Source organism: Oncorhynchus nerka, linkage group LG15 (assembly GCF_034236695.1).
Source record: "Oncorhynchus nerka isolate Pitt River linkage group LG15, Oner_Uvic_2.0, whole genome shotgun sequence".
Taxonomy (NCBI): domain Eukaryota; kingdom Metazoa; phylum Chordata; class Actinopteri; order Salmoniformes; family Salmonidae; genus Oncorhynchus; species Oncorhynchus nerka.
In genome coordinates, this window is record NC_088410.1 from 75812302 (window position 1) to 75828777 (window position 16476).

At 43.2% G+C, this 16476-nt stretch overlaps 1 protein-coding gene across 1 annotated transcript in view; it reads right to left on the minus strand.

Annotated features, from left to right (window-relative positions):
* Positions 1-16476, minus strand: part of cadpsa (Ca2+-dependent activator protein for secretion a) — a 158136-nt gene that overhangs the window by 69342 nt on the left and 72318 nt on the right. The window contains exons 7-10 of the mRNA XM_029683576.2: positions 12917-13028; positions 12538-12677; positions 7628-7694; positions 2215-2323 (exon numbers count right to left, since the gene is read on the minus strand). Coding sequence (XP_029539436.1) covers positions 2215-2323; positions 7628-7694; positions 12538-12677; positions 12917-13028 — 428 coding nt within the window. The remainder of the gene's footprint in view (positions 1-2214; positions 2324-7627; positions 7695-12537; positions 12678-12916; positions 13029-16476) is intronic.

A 16476-nucleotide genomic window follows, 5' to 3' on the forward strand; every position in this document is an offset into this window, starting at 1 on the left:
GTATTCCTTAAAGAGGTGGGGTTTCAGGTGTCTCCGGAAGGTGGTGATTGACTCCGCTGTCCTGGCGTCGTGAGGGAGTTTGTTCCACCATTGGGGGGCCAGAGCAGCGAACAGTTTTGACTGGGCTGAGCGGGAACTGTACTTCCTCAGTGGTAGGGAGGCGAGCAGGCCAGAGGTGGATGAACGCAGTGCCCTTGTTTGGGTGTAGGGCCTGATCAGAGCCTGGAGGTACTGAGGTGCCGTTCCCCTCACAGCTCCGTAGGCAAGCACCATGGTCTTGTAGCGGATGCGAGCTTCAACTGGAAGCCAGTGGAGAGAGCGGAGGAGCGGGGTGACGTGAGAGAACTTGGGAAGGTTGAACACCAGACGGGCTGCGGCGTTCTGGATGAGTTGTAGGGGTTTAATGGCACAGGCAGGGAGCCCAGCCAACAGCGAGTTGCAGTAATCCAGACGGGAGATGACAAGTGCCTGGATTAGGACCTGCGCCGCTTCCTGTGTGAGGCAGGGTCGTACTCTGCGGATGTTGTAGAGCATGAACCTACAGGAACGGGCCACCGCCTTGATGACTGCATGGCCAAGCATGCCTCCAACTCAATCATCAAGTTTGCAGATGACACAACAGTAGTAGGCTTGATTACCAACAGCGACGAGACAGCCTACAGGGAGGAGATGAGGGCTCTGGGAGTGTGGTGCCTGGAAAATAACCTCTCACTCAACGTCAACAAAGCAAAGGAGATGATCGTGGACTTCAGGAAACAGCAGAGGGTGCACCCCCCTATCTACATCGACGGGAATGCAGTGGAGAAGGTGGAAAGCTTCAAGTTCCTTGGCATACACTTCACTGACAAACTGAAATGAACCACCCACACAGACAGTGTGGTGAAGAAGGCGCAACAGAGCCTCAGGAGGCAAAAGAAATTTGGCTTGTCACCTAAAACTACCCGCCCTCCAGAACACCTACAGCACCTGATGTCACAGGAAGGTCAAAAAGATCATCAAGGACATCAACCACCTGAGCCACTTCCTGTTCACCTCGCTATCATCCAGAAGGCGAGGTCAGTACAGGTGCATCAAAGCTGGGGCCGAGAGACTGAAAATCAGCTTCTATCTCAAGGCCATCAGACTGTTAAACAGCCATCACTAGCACATTAGAGGCTGCTGCCTATAGGCAAAGACTAGGAATCACTGGCCACTTTAAGGAATGGAACACTAGTCACTTTAATAATGTTTACATATCTGGCATTATTCATCTCATGTGAATATGCTGTTTTCTATACTATTCTACAGTATCTCATTCACTTAATAATGCTTACATATCTTGCATTACTCAACTCATATGTATATACTGTTCTTTTTTCTATATTACTGTATCTAGTCAGTTCTGCTCTGACAACGCTCGTCCATATGTATATGGTCTTAATTCATTCCTACTTAGATTTGTGTGTACTGGGTATATGTTGTGTAATTTGTTAGATATTACTTGTTAGATATTACTGCACTGTCGGAGCTCGAAGCACAAGCATTTCGGCTACACCCGCAATAACATATATGTCACCAATAAAATTTGATTTGATTAGTCTTCCCAGTTCTGACCTTTTGGCCTGTCCTGACCCTGATCTTGCCTGCCATCCTGTACCCGCCTGACCCTGATCTTGCCTGCCATCCTGTACCCGCCTGACCCTGATCTTGCCTGCCATCCTGTACCCGCCTGACCCTGATTTGGATGAGGACTCTTTACCTGCCTTGATTTACCATTTGCCTGTCCCGTGTACTATAATAAACTCTGAGACTCATACTGTCTGCCTTCTGTGTCTGCATCTGGGTCTTAGCATGAGCCTTGATATAATCAGTTAACTCAAGCTAACGTTTTGTAATTTTAGTACACAATTTTTTGATTATCGTGATTAATTGCATTGTCTGAAAGTGGTCAGAAATAGACTAAAAACATCCAAAATACATCATCAAAAACAACAGTGACGTGAAAACAATTTGCCATTGAGGTTAAAGAAAGTGTCCTTTGTCAAATTAAATGATTTTTGCTAACCTTTACTTGGGACAAAGTCAATCAATATTCTTGTAATGTGTGTTGTCTAAAAAAATCGTAAATTACAGCTCAAATTCAGCAAATTCTGAATTAGCGATTCATTGTGATTAATCACAACAATCCATTGGTTAACCCGATTGCATTTGTTTACAGTTTGACAGGTGTGTTACCTGGCTGAGGGTCGGTGTAGTCTACAGTGTAGCCGTCCAGTGTGAGCAGCTCCATAGGCTCTGCCTTCTTCTCTCTGTAGCTGCACATGGCAAAGGTGTACTGGCTCACCTGCACCACAAAGAGAGGGGACAGAGGGCTACTATAAGTTACTGTACATTTTACTCATAGTACTACTCCAGCTGCCATTTACCTGGTACTTCTCACAATAATGCATAATACCAATGAGTACAGGGACCCCAAAAATGTAGTAGTAATTACTAAGCAGTTTACCAATTCTATGTAACTACAATTGTATATCTCATCAGTTGTCCTTAACCCCATTGTGCTTCAACTCTCACAGATGACACATTTTCTCTAACCCAGGCATTGGACCAATTGTTCGTGATAACCAACCGGGATTAATGGGTTAATGAGCCAATCACCAGGCATAAATGGTGACCAGATTCTGGTCAAGATAGGCATATGGGAAAACAATCTGTGTCTGTGTGTGTATATGTATTAGTGAACGTGTGTGTGTGTGTGTGTGTGTGTGTGTGTGTGTGTGTGTGTGGTGTGTGAGATAGAGTATGGGAGGGGTAAGTGACAGCTGTGTTGCCCACTCTTGAACCTCTTGTCAGTAATGTGTGTGAGAGTGAGTGGGTATACAAGGATAATCACATTATAATTAGATGAATGAAGTGGCCAAGCCAGGGGAAGAGGGGCTGGTTCAAGCTTGGTTCATGGCTGGTGGAGAGACTGTCACAATGTACAGTGCCTTCAGAAAGTATTCATACCCCTTGACTTATTCCATATTCTGTTGTGTTACAGATGGAATTCTAAATGGATTTTTTTTTAAACATCACCCATCTACATACAATACCCCATAATGACAAAGTAAAAACATGTTTTTAGAAATGTTTGCAAATTTATTGAAAATGAAATACAGAAACATCTAATTTACTTACAAGTAAGTATTCACATGTTAGATTCACCTTTGTCAGTGATTGCAAATGTGAGTATTCTTGGTAAGTCTCTAAGACATTTGCACACCTGGATTGTACAATATTTTCCCATTATTATTTTCAACACTCTTCAAGCTCTGTAAAATTGTGGTTGAGCATTACTAGACAGCCATTTTTACGTCTCACCATACATTTTCAAGTAGATTTAAGTCAAACTGTAACTCGGCCACTCAGGAACATTCACTGTCTTCTCGGTAAGCAACTCCAGTGTCGATTTGGCCTTGTGTTTTAGGTTATTTTCCTGCTGAAAGGTGAAATCCTCTTCCAGTGTCTGTTGGAAAGCAGACTGAGACAGGCTTTCCTCTAGGATGTTGCCTGTGCTTAGCTCCATTCCGTTTATTTATTTTTATCCTGAAAAACTACCCAGTCCTTCACAATTACAAGCATACCCATAACATGATGCAGCCACCACTATGTTTTTGGCCCAAACATAACACTTTGTATTCAGAACAAAAAGTTAATTGCTTTGCCACATTATTTGCAGTATTACTTTAGTGCCTTGTTGCAAACAGGATGCATGTTTTGGAATATTTTTTATTCTGTACACGCTTCCTTCTTTTCACTCTGTCAGTTAGGTTAGTATTGTGGAGTAACTCCAATGTTGTTGATACATCCTCAGTTCTCCTATCACAGCCATTATACAACATCCAAAGTTATTTTGTTAATATACTATATGTTTTTTTTTTACATTGAATCTTTATTTAACTAGGGAAGTCAGTTAATAACAAATTCTTATTTACAATGACGGCCTACCCCAAAGTGTAAGTAATAACGTTACCATGCTTGAAAGGATATTCAATATCTGCTTTTTAAAAATGTTACCCATCTACCAATAGGTGCCCTTCTTTGTGAGGCATTGGAAAACCTCCCTGGTATTTGCGGTTAAATCTGTGTTTGAAATTCACTGCTCGACTGAGGGACCTTCCAGATAATTGTATGTGTGGGGTACATAGATGAGGTAGTCATTTAAAATGTAAAATAATGTTAAACACTATTATTGCACACAGAGTGAGTCCATGCAACTTCTCATTTTTACTCCTGAACTTATTTAGGCTTGCTTGAATACTTACTGACTCAATACATTTCAGATTTTCATTTATTAGTAAATTTGTAAACATTTCTAAAAACATAATTCCACTTTGACATTATGGATTATTGCGTGTAGGCTGGTGACAATTTTTTAAAATTTAATTCAATTCAAGCTGTAACACAACAAAATGTGTAAAAAGTCAAGGGGTGTGAATACTTTCTGAAGACACTGTATGTTTCCATGAACAGCAACATGGTGCGAGTGTGCATGTGTGCTTTAAAAGTAACTCACGTCGATGAGAGAGAGAAGAGAGTGAGTATTTATGTTCTTGTGAGTGTACAGTATGCATCTATCCAGCGCTGATACAGTGATATTCTGGATTATTATGTTATTCTGCTACAGACAGGGACAGAGAGAGAGGTGGAGAGAGGGGATCAGAGAGTAAGGGGACGGGTGGTCAGGGTGCTGTTGCTGGGGCCGTTGCCAGGGCGGGGTTATGGCCCTGACTCTGTCACTCAGCGTGGACAGACGAGTGCAGGAGTGACACCCTGTCACAAGAGATGGGAGCCTGACTGCTAGGTGCCAGTCATGCCACGGCAACCCGCGGATCCCGGCCAATCCTGCGCCATTGTCACCTCTGCTGCAAGTGGCAGCTCTCACTGGCTGCAGCCTGCCTCTGTGTGACAACAGAGATTCACTGTCAGGGCACTGATGAGGCCCCGGGTGGAGCTCGCTGGGCCACTACCCAGCTTCACGGTGCCCACTTGCCTTCGGGACGTCACTGGGGCACATCAGAACTCCCCCTCTCCTTCCTACCCCCTCGCCTTCCTCTCTCTCTCTCCTACCACTTCCCTGTTACGTTCCCTCGCCTGTTAAAGTTTGGGCCTGTCTGGGCCAGGCGAGATAGACACAGAGACAGACACAGAAACACAGAGACACAGAGCAGGAGGCAGAGAGAGACTATTGGCTCAGAGTTTGGCTGACCTGCTGTCAAACTGACCGTTAAATTATTTTAAAAGACTTGGCTCCCTGATTAGCCTACATGCTTTGCTCTCATAACCTTGTTATCGTTGAGTCTATACATTGGATTGTTTGATGGGTGGGGTGGGGCTGGGGGGCAGACCAGAGATGTGATCAATGTGGTTGTTTGTCAGGGAGGGGATCACTGGGTATGAAGGTTGTCATAATCAACTGCTTAATAACTTTACACCAGAGCTAGTGCACAGCAACAGAGAGAGAGAGAGAGAGAGAGAGAGGGAGAGAGAGAGAAAGAGAGAAAATAGCACGAGAGAGAGGGTAAGTGAACAGACAGGGAAAAAGAAAAGAGAGAGTGAAAGGAGGAGGGAGGGAGAAAGACTAAGAGTGCAGAGGGGAGCTGAGTGAGAGAGTGGCTGCTGCCAGCTGTGTTGGAGGGCAGCCTCCTGACTGCTGAATAATTAGACTTCACTTTGCATTATAAAAAATTGGTTTATGGCTCCAATCTGTTCTGTTGAGCAGGGACATGGCAGGGCATTCAACTAGCCAGCTAGCACCACAGGCAGGATTAACTCTGAACAGGGTGAGGGTAGGAGGAGGGAGTGGCAAGAGTTGGAGTTGGGGAGGAAGCCAATAAGTGTGATCCTTTGACACTTAATTTAGTTAAAACACAGTTTCACAGGTTTAGAGTGGCATTTTTGCCTCTCGTGATGGGATGGTTCAGTTGAGCTCGACGGCTTTGATAGCGATGCTTTCCACTTTCATTGGGTATGAAAGATGAGATGGGATTTATCACACAGGAATGAGGGTTACATGGTATGAACCATCATGACAACCACCTGGTGGGATGTTAAACCCTGGCTCGTTCTTGTTCTCTGGCACATCTAGTGTGTTTACATAGTGTCTTAGTTATGACAGATGCACACCTGTAGAACGCTGTTGATGACGCGTTGTTGGCGTGTTGCTGCCATGTTTCATGGGTGATGCCAGCGTCCGTCACCCAGCCCTGTAAATTATCTACTCACTCCATGTAATTAACAACTCATGAAAAATTCAACAGGAAACTAATCTCTGAAATAAATACCCCCCAGTGTAAGCTGTGCTATTTATGAGTATCATGGCAAATGTCAATCAAACGGCATTTAGCATGTGTGTGTGTACCAGACCTGGGTTCAATTACTGATTACTTTCCCATGCATTTCGAAGTAAGTAATCAGAATATTTTTGTTGTTGTTGAAAAGACAAGTAGTTGGAAACTCATGGAAAGTATTGGCATGTATTTGAAAATACTAAAATACCTCGACTCAAATACACTCCCATGCATTTACCCCCCCCCCCCCCAAAAAAATAGTATTTGAAAATACTGTCAAATAGTAGGCCATTTATATAAAATTATTAGAAAATACTTCCAATAGAAGTAGTTGAGTCGGGCCACTCAAAAACACAGAATATAATAATCAAATACACATCTGGTGTGCACACCACATTTGGCATGCAGCTGATATGAACTTGCTGTTTATGAAGTTATTTCCCAGGAGGGTTGAACATCAGAGTGCTGATTGTGAATCTCATCCACAGTAATTAACACAGCTAACTCAAAACAAACCCTGAAATACACCCACTGTTTCCCACTTACATTATTCATTTATATTTCATATGCAGTATCAGTCAAAAGTTTGGACACCTACTTTATTCAAGGGTTTTTCTTTATTTTTACTATTTTCTACATTGTAGAATAATACTGAAGACATCAAACTATGAAATAACACATATTTCATCATAACATCAATCTCCAAACGTACAAATACATTTGAGTCCATAACACCAATAGATTATTTAATACTTACACGCGACTTAACATAATTAAAACAGAAGCAAGAAAATGTTTTACAAATCAAATTATGCACAAACATAGACATCATGCATGTCCTATCTATCGCTCTATGACACATACTGACACACAAAAACACACACTTCATCTCACTGTCATGAACAAACAAGCATCCTTTCTCTCCAGGAAACACACCAACACACACACACAGTGGCAGTCTATTGACCGGTATTTGTCACATGCTGTATGTATAGCTGGAAGCAAGTGAGAGGAGCATTCCGTGGGCTCTTTTAGCTGCGAGTGCTAGGCCAGCCAGCGTACACCGGTTTGTCATTCGCCTGTCAACTCCTCGCCTTGAGACATATCCTCCCGAACTCAGAAGAGACTGCATAATGCTCCAAATGATGCACAAAAAATGGCTGCTACAGCTACAAAGCTTCTGACAAGAACTGTATTAGACCTTTATCATCCTAGTCAACTAGAAGACACGTACTGCAGCTTGACAGTTAAAACACATAACACTTATTGGGCTAGTGCTGACCATGGTTATTTAGCTGTAAGTATTTTGTTCTTACCTGCACCAAGACATAGAATCTCTTCTTCCATCTCTTCCACACATTTTTACCAATAGCCCATAGGTACCTAAGTAAACAAAAGCAATGGTTTAACAACAGGTTGTGTGGACTGTGGTGGATGTCCTTTCTACAGAGGCTGCTTTACAATATTCCATTTTGTGTTGCATCATTTTGTCCTGCAGAAGTGGCATGCTAAAAAAGCATATGCATTTGTTTATGTCACAACTAAGCAATAGGGGAGGGGGGGGGGGGGTATATGGTCAATATACCATGGCTAAGGACTGTTCTACGCACGACGCAACGCAGAGTGCCTTGATACAGACCTTACCTTGTGGTATATTGCCAATATACTATGGCTGTCTTATTGCTATTATAAACTGGTTACCAACTTAATTAAAGCATGGTCTGCTATACCATGGCTATTAGCCAAACAGCATTCAGGGCTTGAACCATCCAGTTTATGATGATAAATATACAAAACATTATGAACACCTGTTCTTTCCATGACATAGACTGACCAGGTGAATCCGGGTAAAATCTATGATCCCTTATTGATGCCACTTGTTAAATCCACTTCAATCAGTGTATAGTCGTGGCCAAAAGTTTTGAGAATGGCACAAATATTAATTTTCACAAAGTCTGCTGCCTCAGTTTGTATGATGGCAATTTGCATATACTCCAGAATGTTATGAAGAGTGATCAGATGAATTGCAATTAATTGCAAAGTCCCTCTTTGCCATGCAAATGAACTGAAGGCCAAAACCCCATTTCCACTTCATTTCAGCCCTGCCACAAAAGGACCAGCTGACATCATGTCAGGGATTCTCTCGTTAACACAAGTGTGAGTGTTGACGAGGACAAGGCTGGAGATCACTCTGTCACGCTGATTGAGTTCAAATAACAGACTGGAAGCTTCAAAAGGAGGGTGGTGCTTGGATTCATTGTTCTTCCTCTGTCAGATATGGTTACCTACAAGGAAACACGTGCCTTCATTATTGCTTTGCACAAAATGGGTTTCAACAGGCAAGGATATTGCTGCCAGTAAGACTGGGGTGAAGTCATTTTCCCCGATGAATCCCCTTTCCGATTGTTTGGGGCATCCGGAAAAAAGCTTGTCTGGAGAAGACAAGGTGAGCGCTACCATCAGTCCTGTGTCATGCCAACAGTAAAGCATCCTGAGACCATTCATGTGTGGGGTTTCTTCTCAGCCAAGGGAGTGGGCTCACTCACAATTTTGCCTAAGAACACTGCCATGCACAAAGAATGGTACAAACATCCTCTGAGAGCAACTTCTCCCAACCATCTAGGAACAGTTTTGTGACATACAATGCCTTTTCCAGCATGATAGAGCACCTTGCCATAAGGCAAAATTGATAACTAAGTGGCTCGGGGAACAAAACATCGATAGACCTTAATCCCTTAATCCCATTGAGAACTTGTGGTCAATCATCAAGAGGCGGGTGGACAAACAAAACCCCACAAATTCTGACAAACTCCAAGCATTGATTATGCAAGAATGGGCTGCCGTCAGTCAGGATGTGGCCCAGAAGTTAATTGACAGCATGTCAGGGCGGAATGCAGAGGTATTGAAAAAGAAGGGTCAACACTGCAAATATTGACTCTTTGCATCAACTTCATGTAATTGTCAATAAAAACCTTTGACACTTATGAAATGCTTGTAATTATACTTCAGTATTCCATAGTAACATCTGACAAAAATATCTAACGACACTGAGGCAACAGACTTTGTGAAAATGTATATTTGTGTCATTCTCAAAACTTTTGGCCACGACTGTAGATGAAGGGGAGGAGACAGGTTAAAGGTTAAAGCCTTGAGACAATTGAGACATGGATTGTGTATGTGTGCCATGCTGGGTTTTTCACGCTCAACAGTTTCCTGTGTGTATCAAGAATGATCCATTACCCAAAGGACATCCAGCCAACTTGATACAACTGTGGGAAGCATTGGAGTCTACATGGGCCAGCATCCCTGTGGAACGCTTTCGACACCTTGTAGAGTTCATGCCGCGACGAATTGAGGCTGTTCTGAGGGCAAAAGGTGGGGATTGCAACTCAATATTAGGAGGGTATTCTTAATGTTTTTAATGTTCTTAATCAACTTGCGCAAATGAAGATTGCAAACAATAACAGAGATGCTTGTGCTTAGGTTTGGAAAGCTTCGGGTAATTTACTAAAGTTACTGGAATCTTCAGAAATGTGGGTAATTAACAGAAAATCTATGGCAATCTATCGTAACTTTGGTAATTTATAATTGAATAACTTTTTATTATTCATATAGAGTATTCATTTATTATATCTGTGTCCATATTTTTCACGAGTTTAGTACATAGAACATATGGTTCAAGATTTTTAAAAAAAGCCTAATTAATGAAAAACGCCTGTAATAAACAATGGCATTATATTCAATTAACTCTGCAACTCTTCCGACTATTGACATTTTTCACAACTGCCACCAGTTTATCACCAAAACATTGACAACAAATAGATACTGACATAGTAAAATAAACCTTCATATGAAACACCAATGGTATTCATCAAGTGTATGGTTTATATATAGGATAATGTTTAACAGCTCTGTCATTCCATTTTTTAATTAAAAAATCTTATTTAATTAATTGTACATGTGGTAAGCACACACGGAGGGCCAGAGATGATTACAGACACCTGTGATAATGTGAAATACCCAAAAGGGCCACTAGATGTCTTGTAATAGATTACATACAATTCTTGAAAGATACCAAAATTCTGGTAGTTTGCTGGTAAACTTTGAAAGTTTCCAGTAATATACACTCCCTTTGCTACCCTACTTGTGCTACAGTAAAATGTCTCTACTGACCTCTAATGGTTAAAAGTTGTTACTGCTACCTTTTACTATGGCAAGGGTTTTAGCGCTAGGGCTACCTTGTTTGTTCATGGTTTTAAAGTGGGAAAATAACCGTTTTCTGATATTTACTTAATTCAGAGAAGAACATGGTTTGTGGATGAGAGTGCCATAAATTCTCCTGACACATCCAGAACCCCAGCTAACTGTATGTGCCAGTGGACGTCCCTACATATGGGTTTGATCACTGCACTCTGGTTTGTTGAGTGCCATCAGTCTTGAGTCTGCGGAAGTCCAGAATGAGTTGTGTTGTTTCTTGTTGTGTTATGAAGAGATCAGAGGATGAAGGAGGATGAGGGCTTTGGAAAAGAACATCTGAGGGTGAGGACCCCAGCTCTGCCTGAAACTGCCCACTCCTCCCCCTGGTCAGGCTAGGGGTGCCCTGAGTTCGCCTCCCTCTGCCTGTGTACCCTCCTGTTCAGTTTCGGGGCGTCAGGGCTTGTCGCTCTGAATAAACTAGTGCCCAAGGAGCAGCGGGCAAGGGGGCTGCCAGCAGCCTGCCAGGCAGAGGCTGGTACAGGGAGCTAAGGGCCCCAATGCAGGCTACTGTAGGGCCAACCCAAGAGCAGATCAGGCACCACAGGCCCTGTACAGGAAGCATATGGAGGAGTGAGTGAGGGAGACAGGCGGAGCGCCTCAAAGCGCAGACACTGGGTAGCACTTAGGCTTCCCCATAGAGCAGGATGCGCACACACACACGCACACACACACACGTATGCATGCACACTGAAGGAGACAGGAGGGAGGAAGTGAGGAATGTGACGTTAACATGTCCTTATGTCTCTGAGTTGGTGCTGTCGCATCACTTCTATCACTAGCCATCAAGCTAATCACAGTCATTATTTGCTATTTGATCTGGGGTGAGGAGGGTGCCAAGACATTTTCTTGATATCCATTCATGGCAGTCAGAGTTCTTACTCTTTTTCAATGTTCTCTTTAACTCAATCAATACCAACAGGCTGCAGGCAACATTTGAGTGGTTCTGACCTGGTTTTAAACCCCTCCTGAATTGTCTGTTTGGCCTACAGACTTCCTTCGCTCTGAATACGCCCATAACAGCCATGCACCTGTGCAGTCTACAGAGGTTGTGATATTGAGGAGTTTGTGAGACAAATCAAATCAAGACAATACCGAAAACGGTTCTTCTCATGAAAATGTCTCTAAAGTCTGAACAGTTTGAGCTATAAACTATTATGAAAAGCTGAGACTCTATCCCGAAAAGTAGAGACTGTCACGAATGTGCACGTGTTGTCTATTTTGCTTTACGAGGCTCACAAGCCGCACAGGACTCGTCAAAAGGTAAGGGTTTTCATACATTTCCGCTCATATTTCTAGTGACATTAGTCTATAAAACTCATGAATGTAACTTATGTCAAATTGTTTTTCAGTTTACTTGTAGCCGTGGTTGTCCTGAAAAGAAAATGGTAAAGCACTTCCCTGTGAGGCAAAATATGAGGTCTGGACAAACAGATACATAACATTTGTGACAAAACCAGGCTGATTTGAACTGATTGGGCTTTAACATGGTAATGTCTTACATGTTTGTAGAAGTGTAAGGCTATGCACACTTTGTTTATGCAGTTTCCCCTATATTGCTACCGCTGCTAGAGATATGATTTCCTAGAGGAAACACTGTAATACCGAGCCCAGGCAATGGAACCTGTACAGAGATCTTTCCATTTCACTCAAAATGAACGATGACTGTTTTAAATTGCTGGGGTGAAAGCAGTGAATTACTGAAAGAGAGTACTTTATTATGTAGGCTTGATAAATGCAGTAGCACAATATTTGAAAAAATCTAAAATTGTCAAATGTCACAGTGGCAATTACACAGTAAAGTTCAATGTATGTTGAAGATCATAGTTTAAAGGTCAAGATAAAGTAAAGGTTGCCTGTTTTGGTCAGTCGATAGTCTCTGTTCTGGAGGTGTGTTATGCAGTAATAATCAGAACCACTAGATGGCAGCAAACTATTGTTTGATCTAGAGTTTCAGCGCAAAGTAACTTACCCACAGTGCTTCATGTTTTGTGGCTTGTCCATGCGGATGGCCAGTTTGATCTTCAGGTCACTGTCAGGGCAGCCTTTGGACACGGACATCTTGTGCAGTTCTGACTGTTTGGGACTGTTGGGGGTGGGATGGAGCACAACCTGGAAGCACAATGACACATCCAGTATACCTATTATACAAGTCAAGTCAAGTCATAGATAAAGCACACAGTCATGTAAGGTTGTATCAATGTATATGTCTATATATATATATATATATATATATGATAGTATCAATGTATACACCATATTCATGTCAAAGTAGCAACCGTTTTGAAATGTGAAAAACGAGTTTGCTGCCGACTATGCCTATCTCTGGCTCCAGTCGTGTAGGCTCTTACCCTGCCCAGCTCTTTGTCCTCCAGGGCCAGTACTCCTGTGCTCTCAGTAAACAGCTTCACCTTTACAGATGGCAGGGGGTGTGTGGTAGTGAAGTCCCCCTGGGTCCCCCAGCTGGAACACACACAAGACCACAGGGAGAGACAAGGGTTAAATAGTGACATGATATGTTTGACATGGAAAATGGTGTCTTGCTGCTCTGTTACAGGTCATTTATTAATCACACATTTAATCTCTTCACAGGAGAGGGAGAAGATCATTTAAATGTTTAAATCCACTTTATTGGATCAAGACCCTACACTACAGTAGTGAGGAGAGAGCAAGAGCAAGCGAGAGAGTGTGTGTGTGTGTATGACAAACCCGGTGTATTCAAAAGACACATTCTGAGGAAGAGGTAGCATAGGGAAACCTTGACAGCACAAGCACTATTACATAATTCCTAAATCACTCAGCAGGCCTTTGGGATGCATCACAACCATCTGTGAACAAGCTCCAAGCTGTGAGGTGTTTCTCTGTGTGTCATTTTGCACTGATGGGCTGTATCTCCTTCCTATGTGGTCTTACAGTATATCTGTGAACAAGATCCCAAGTTTCCTGTACTTACGGAAGTTACCATCTATGAAGCATTTCCCTGATGTGATGGATCCACAGTGTGAGTATTCCTTTGTAACGTTTAACTACTATACAAGAGAATACGTCTGTCAGCGGTATATACAGTAAGTGGTATCTCTTGCACACCCAAATAAAGCAGGAAATGGAGGGTGTTTGAAAGGGGATGCTATTATAGAATGTTGTGAAAACAGTTGATTATGTGATTCAAATGCATTGTGCCACAGGGTTAATGTTGGTAGAGAGCATTTACTGTACCTATGTAACCAGCAATAACGTTATTTAACGTCATTAACTAAGTTACACCAGAGAGGTTATTATATTCCAGTATCTCTGGTTATACTCACCAACATCAGTCGTTGCACACCAAGCTAGCGTTACTGTTACAGCCTTGGGGACCGACGAACTCCAACCATCTATTCCGCATACCAGGGTCCTTCGGCAGGGCATGCAAACCATTAAACCTTGACAGTGGAGGCATTGTCAATCTGTATAGGGGTTTTCGGTCTGTCGAACACGTTGTGGCGATGTGTCACGACTTCTGCCGCTCGGCGGTCGACGTCGCCGGTCTTCTAGCCATCGCCGATCCACTTTTCATTTTCCATTGGTTTTGTCTTTGTTTCCCACACACCTGGTTGTCATTTCCCAATTACTGGTCATGTATTTAACCCTCTGTTTCCCCCATGACTTTGTGTGTGATTGTTTATTGTTCATGTCGGTACATTTCCGGCTGGTTTTGTCCGGGTGCTGTTTTCACCAGTGTTTTGTGGCAACCGTTATTGTTCGCACATTGGTACTGTTACTTGTGCTATTTTCTTGAGTAAAGTGCGTTGTTCACTCATCTGCTCTCCTGCGCCTGACTTCATACACCAGCTACACCCACCGCCTGACACGATGAAACAACGGAGCCCCATTAAAATGAAAGGAATTGAAGTGGACAGAGGACCGGGGAGCAAAAGGGGCCCTGATTTGTTGACATAACTAATCCAAACTGTAATCCAAACTCGTTGTGAAGCACTGAGGTTCCAAATGTATTTTAGTCAAGACTGACATTATTACCAAAATGATGCTATTTACACTGTGTAGTCAATTTTGACACTAAAATAAATGTTTGACTCATATCGATGCAACATAGGCCGTTTCCAAAGGGATTAGTTGCTTTTTAGGGGCAGTCACTCTTTAAATGACCAAGGATAAGCAACCTAAGGGTGGGTTGCACCAACATGAATTAAACAGAGGTAAATTAAATTCTTCCTCTAATCTAAGTTTAGTTTTCACTTTAAATCTAGATTAATTTTAAACCTGTTGCTCAATAAAAAAATGAATATAAATTTAGATTGGAGATTCATTCTAAACTGCCACTTGAGGTGGTTGAACTGATAAAATGGCAGCATATCTACTGTGGAGAGACTAAAACAACAGAGTTCCTCAGAGAATAATTAGAGAGATTACATCCTGTTGAATTTTATGATAGTGATGAGTTTTTCAAGAAGATACCGCTTCTCCAAGGACTCTGATGCAACTGGAAGGAAAGGTTGGACCAACCATTAAGCATGGGAGTGATAGGAACATGGCTGTACCCCCACTACTTCAGCTCCTGGTGGCCCTACGGTTCTACGCAACTGGATATGTTCCAGATGGTATATGGGAACATTTTTGAACTCCACAATTCAACCATCTGCAGGATTGTAGTCAGTGTCCTATGTTATTACCGGTCTGAAGAATCAGTACATAAGGTTCAATTCTACAGAGGAGACAACAGCTGGGTTTTATAGGAGAACTAGATTCCCAGGTGTGTAACGGTTAATAAACTGTACACACATTCCCATTCCCAACCCTGGTGGCAAGAACGAAGAGCTATTCCGTAATCGAAAAGGTTACTGTTCAATCAACATGCAAGCTGTCTGATGACAAAGGTCAGCTCACCAACATCGTAGCTAGATAGCCAGGATCCCCCCTTGACAGCAGAATCTTTGACAATAGTCATCTGTGTGCAATGCTGGAAAGGGGGGCTTATGAAGGCCACCTACTAGGTGATGTGGGTACCTTAGCACTCCCCTTTTAAACCCCCAGACACCTGAAGAGAGAGAATACAACACCTCTCATATTCTGGCAAGATGTCTCAGAGAGAGGTTTTGGAGTGTGGGAAAAAAGATTCCCGTGTCTACAGGGCCACTCAGTAAACAATTCAAGCTTCTGCAAAGGACCACAGAAAACAAACCATTATGAAATAATAAGTTACACCTGAGTCTAATAAAAGTTTCTAGGGCCGTCTCTGCCCCCTCCCCCCCTACAACCACCATATAGTTGTTTGAAGTCTCTAACAAGACCCGGATCCAGGATGTCCCGTGCAGGCATCCACGCCCGCTCCTCGGGACCATAGCCCTCACGGTCCACCAGGTACTGCAGGGTCCCTCGGACGCCGGACTGTGTAGGCTGGCGGCCATCCACAAGTCAAGGGGGCGGAGGAGCAGGTGTGGGGGAGAGAATGGACTGGTCCTTACCAGCTTGAGACGGGAGACATGAAAGGACGGACAGACCATCATGGACCTGGGAAGCTGGAGACAATAGGTGACCGAGTCGATGCGACTCAGGATCTTGAATGGTCCTATGTAGCAAGGAGCCTTTAAGGGAAGATCACGGGTGGACAGCCACACCCGTTGACCTACTTGAGGAGCTGAAGAGTTCTCCGGTGCCGGTTTGCCTGATGTTGGTGGCTGGCAGAGGAGGATCACGCTCTGATCCAGGTGTGGCGACATCGTCAAATGAACTGATGGTACCCCCGCTTCGGCCTCTTGTTTAGGAAACAGGGGGGGAGGAACTTCTCCAGCTCATGGTTGGGCCGCTCAGTTTGCCCATTCGACTGAGGGTGGAACCCGAGGAGAGACTCACGATGCCCCCAAGAGGGAACAGAAGGCCTTCCAATACCGTGTGACGAACTGGGGCCCACAAT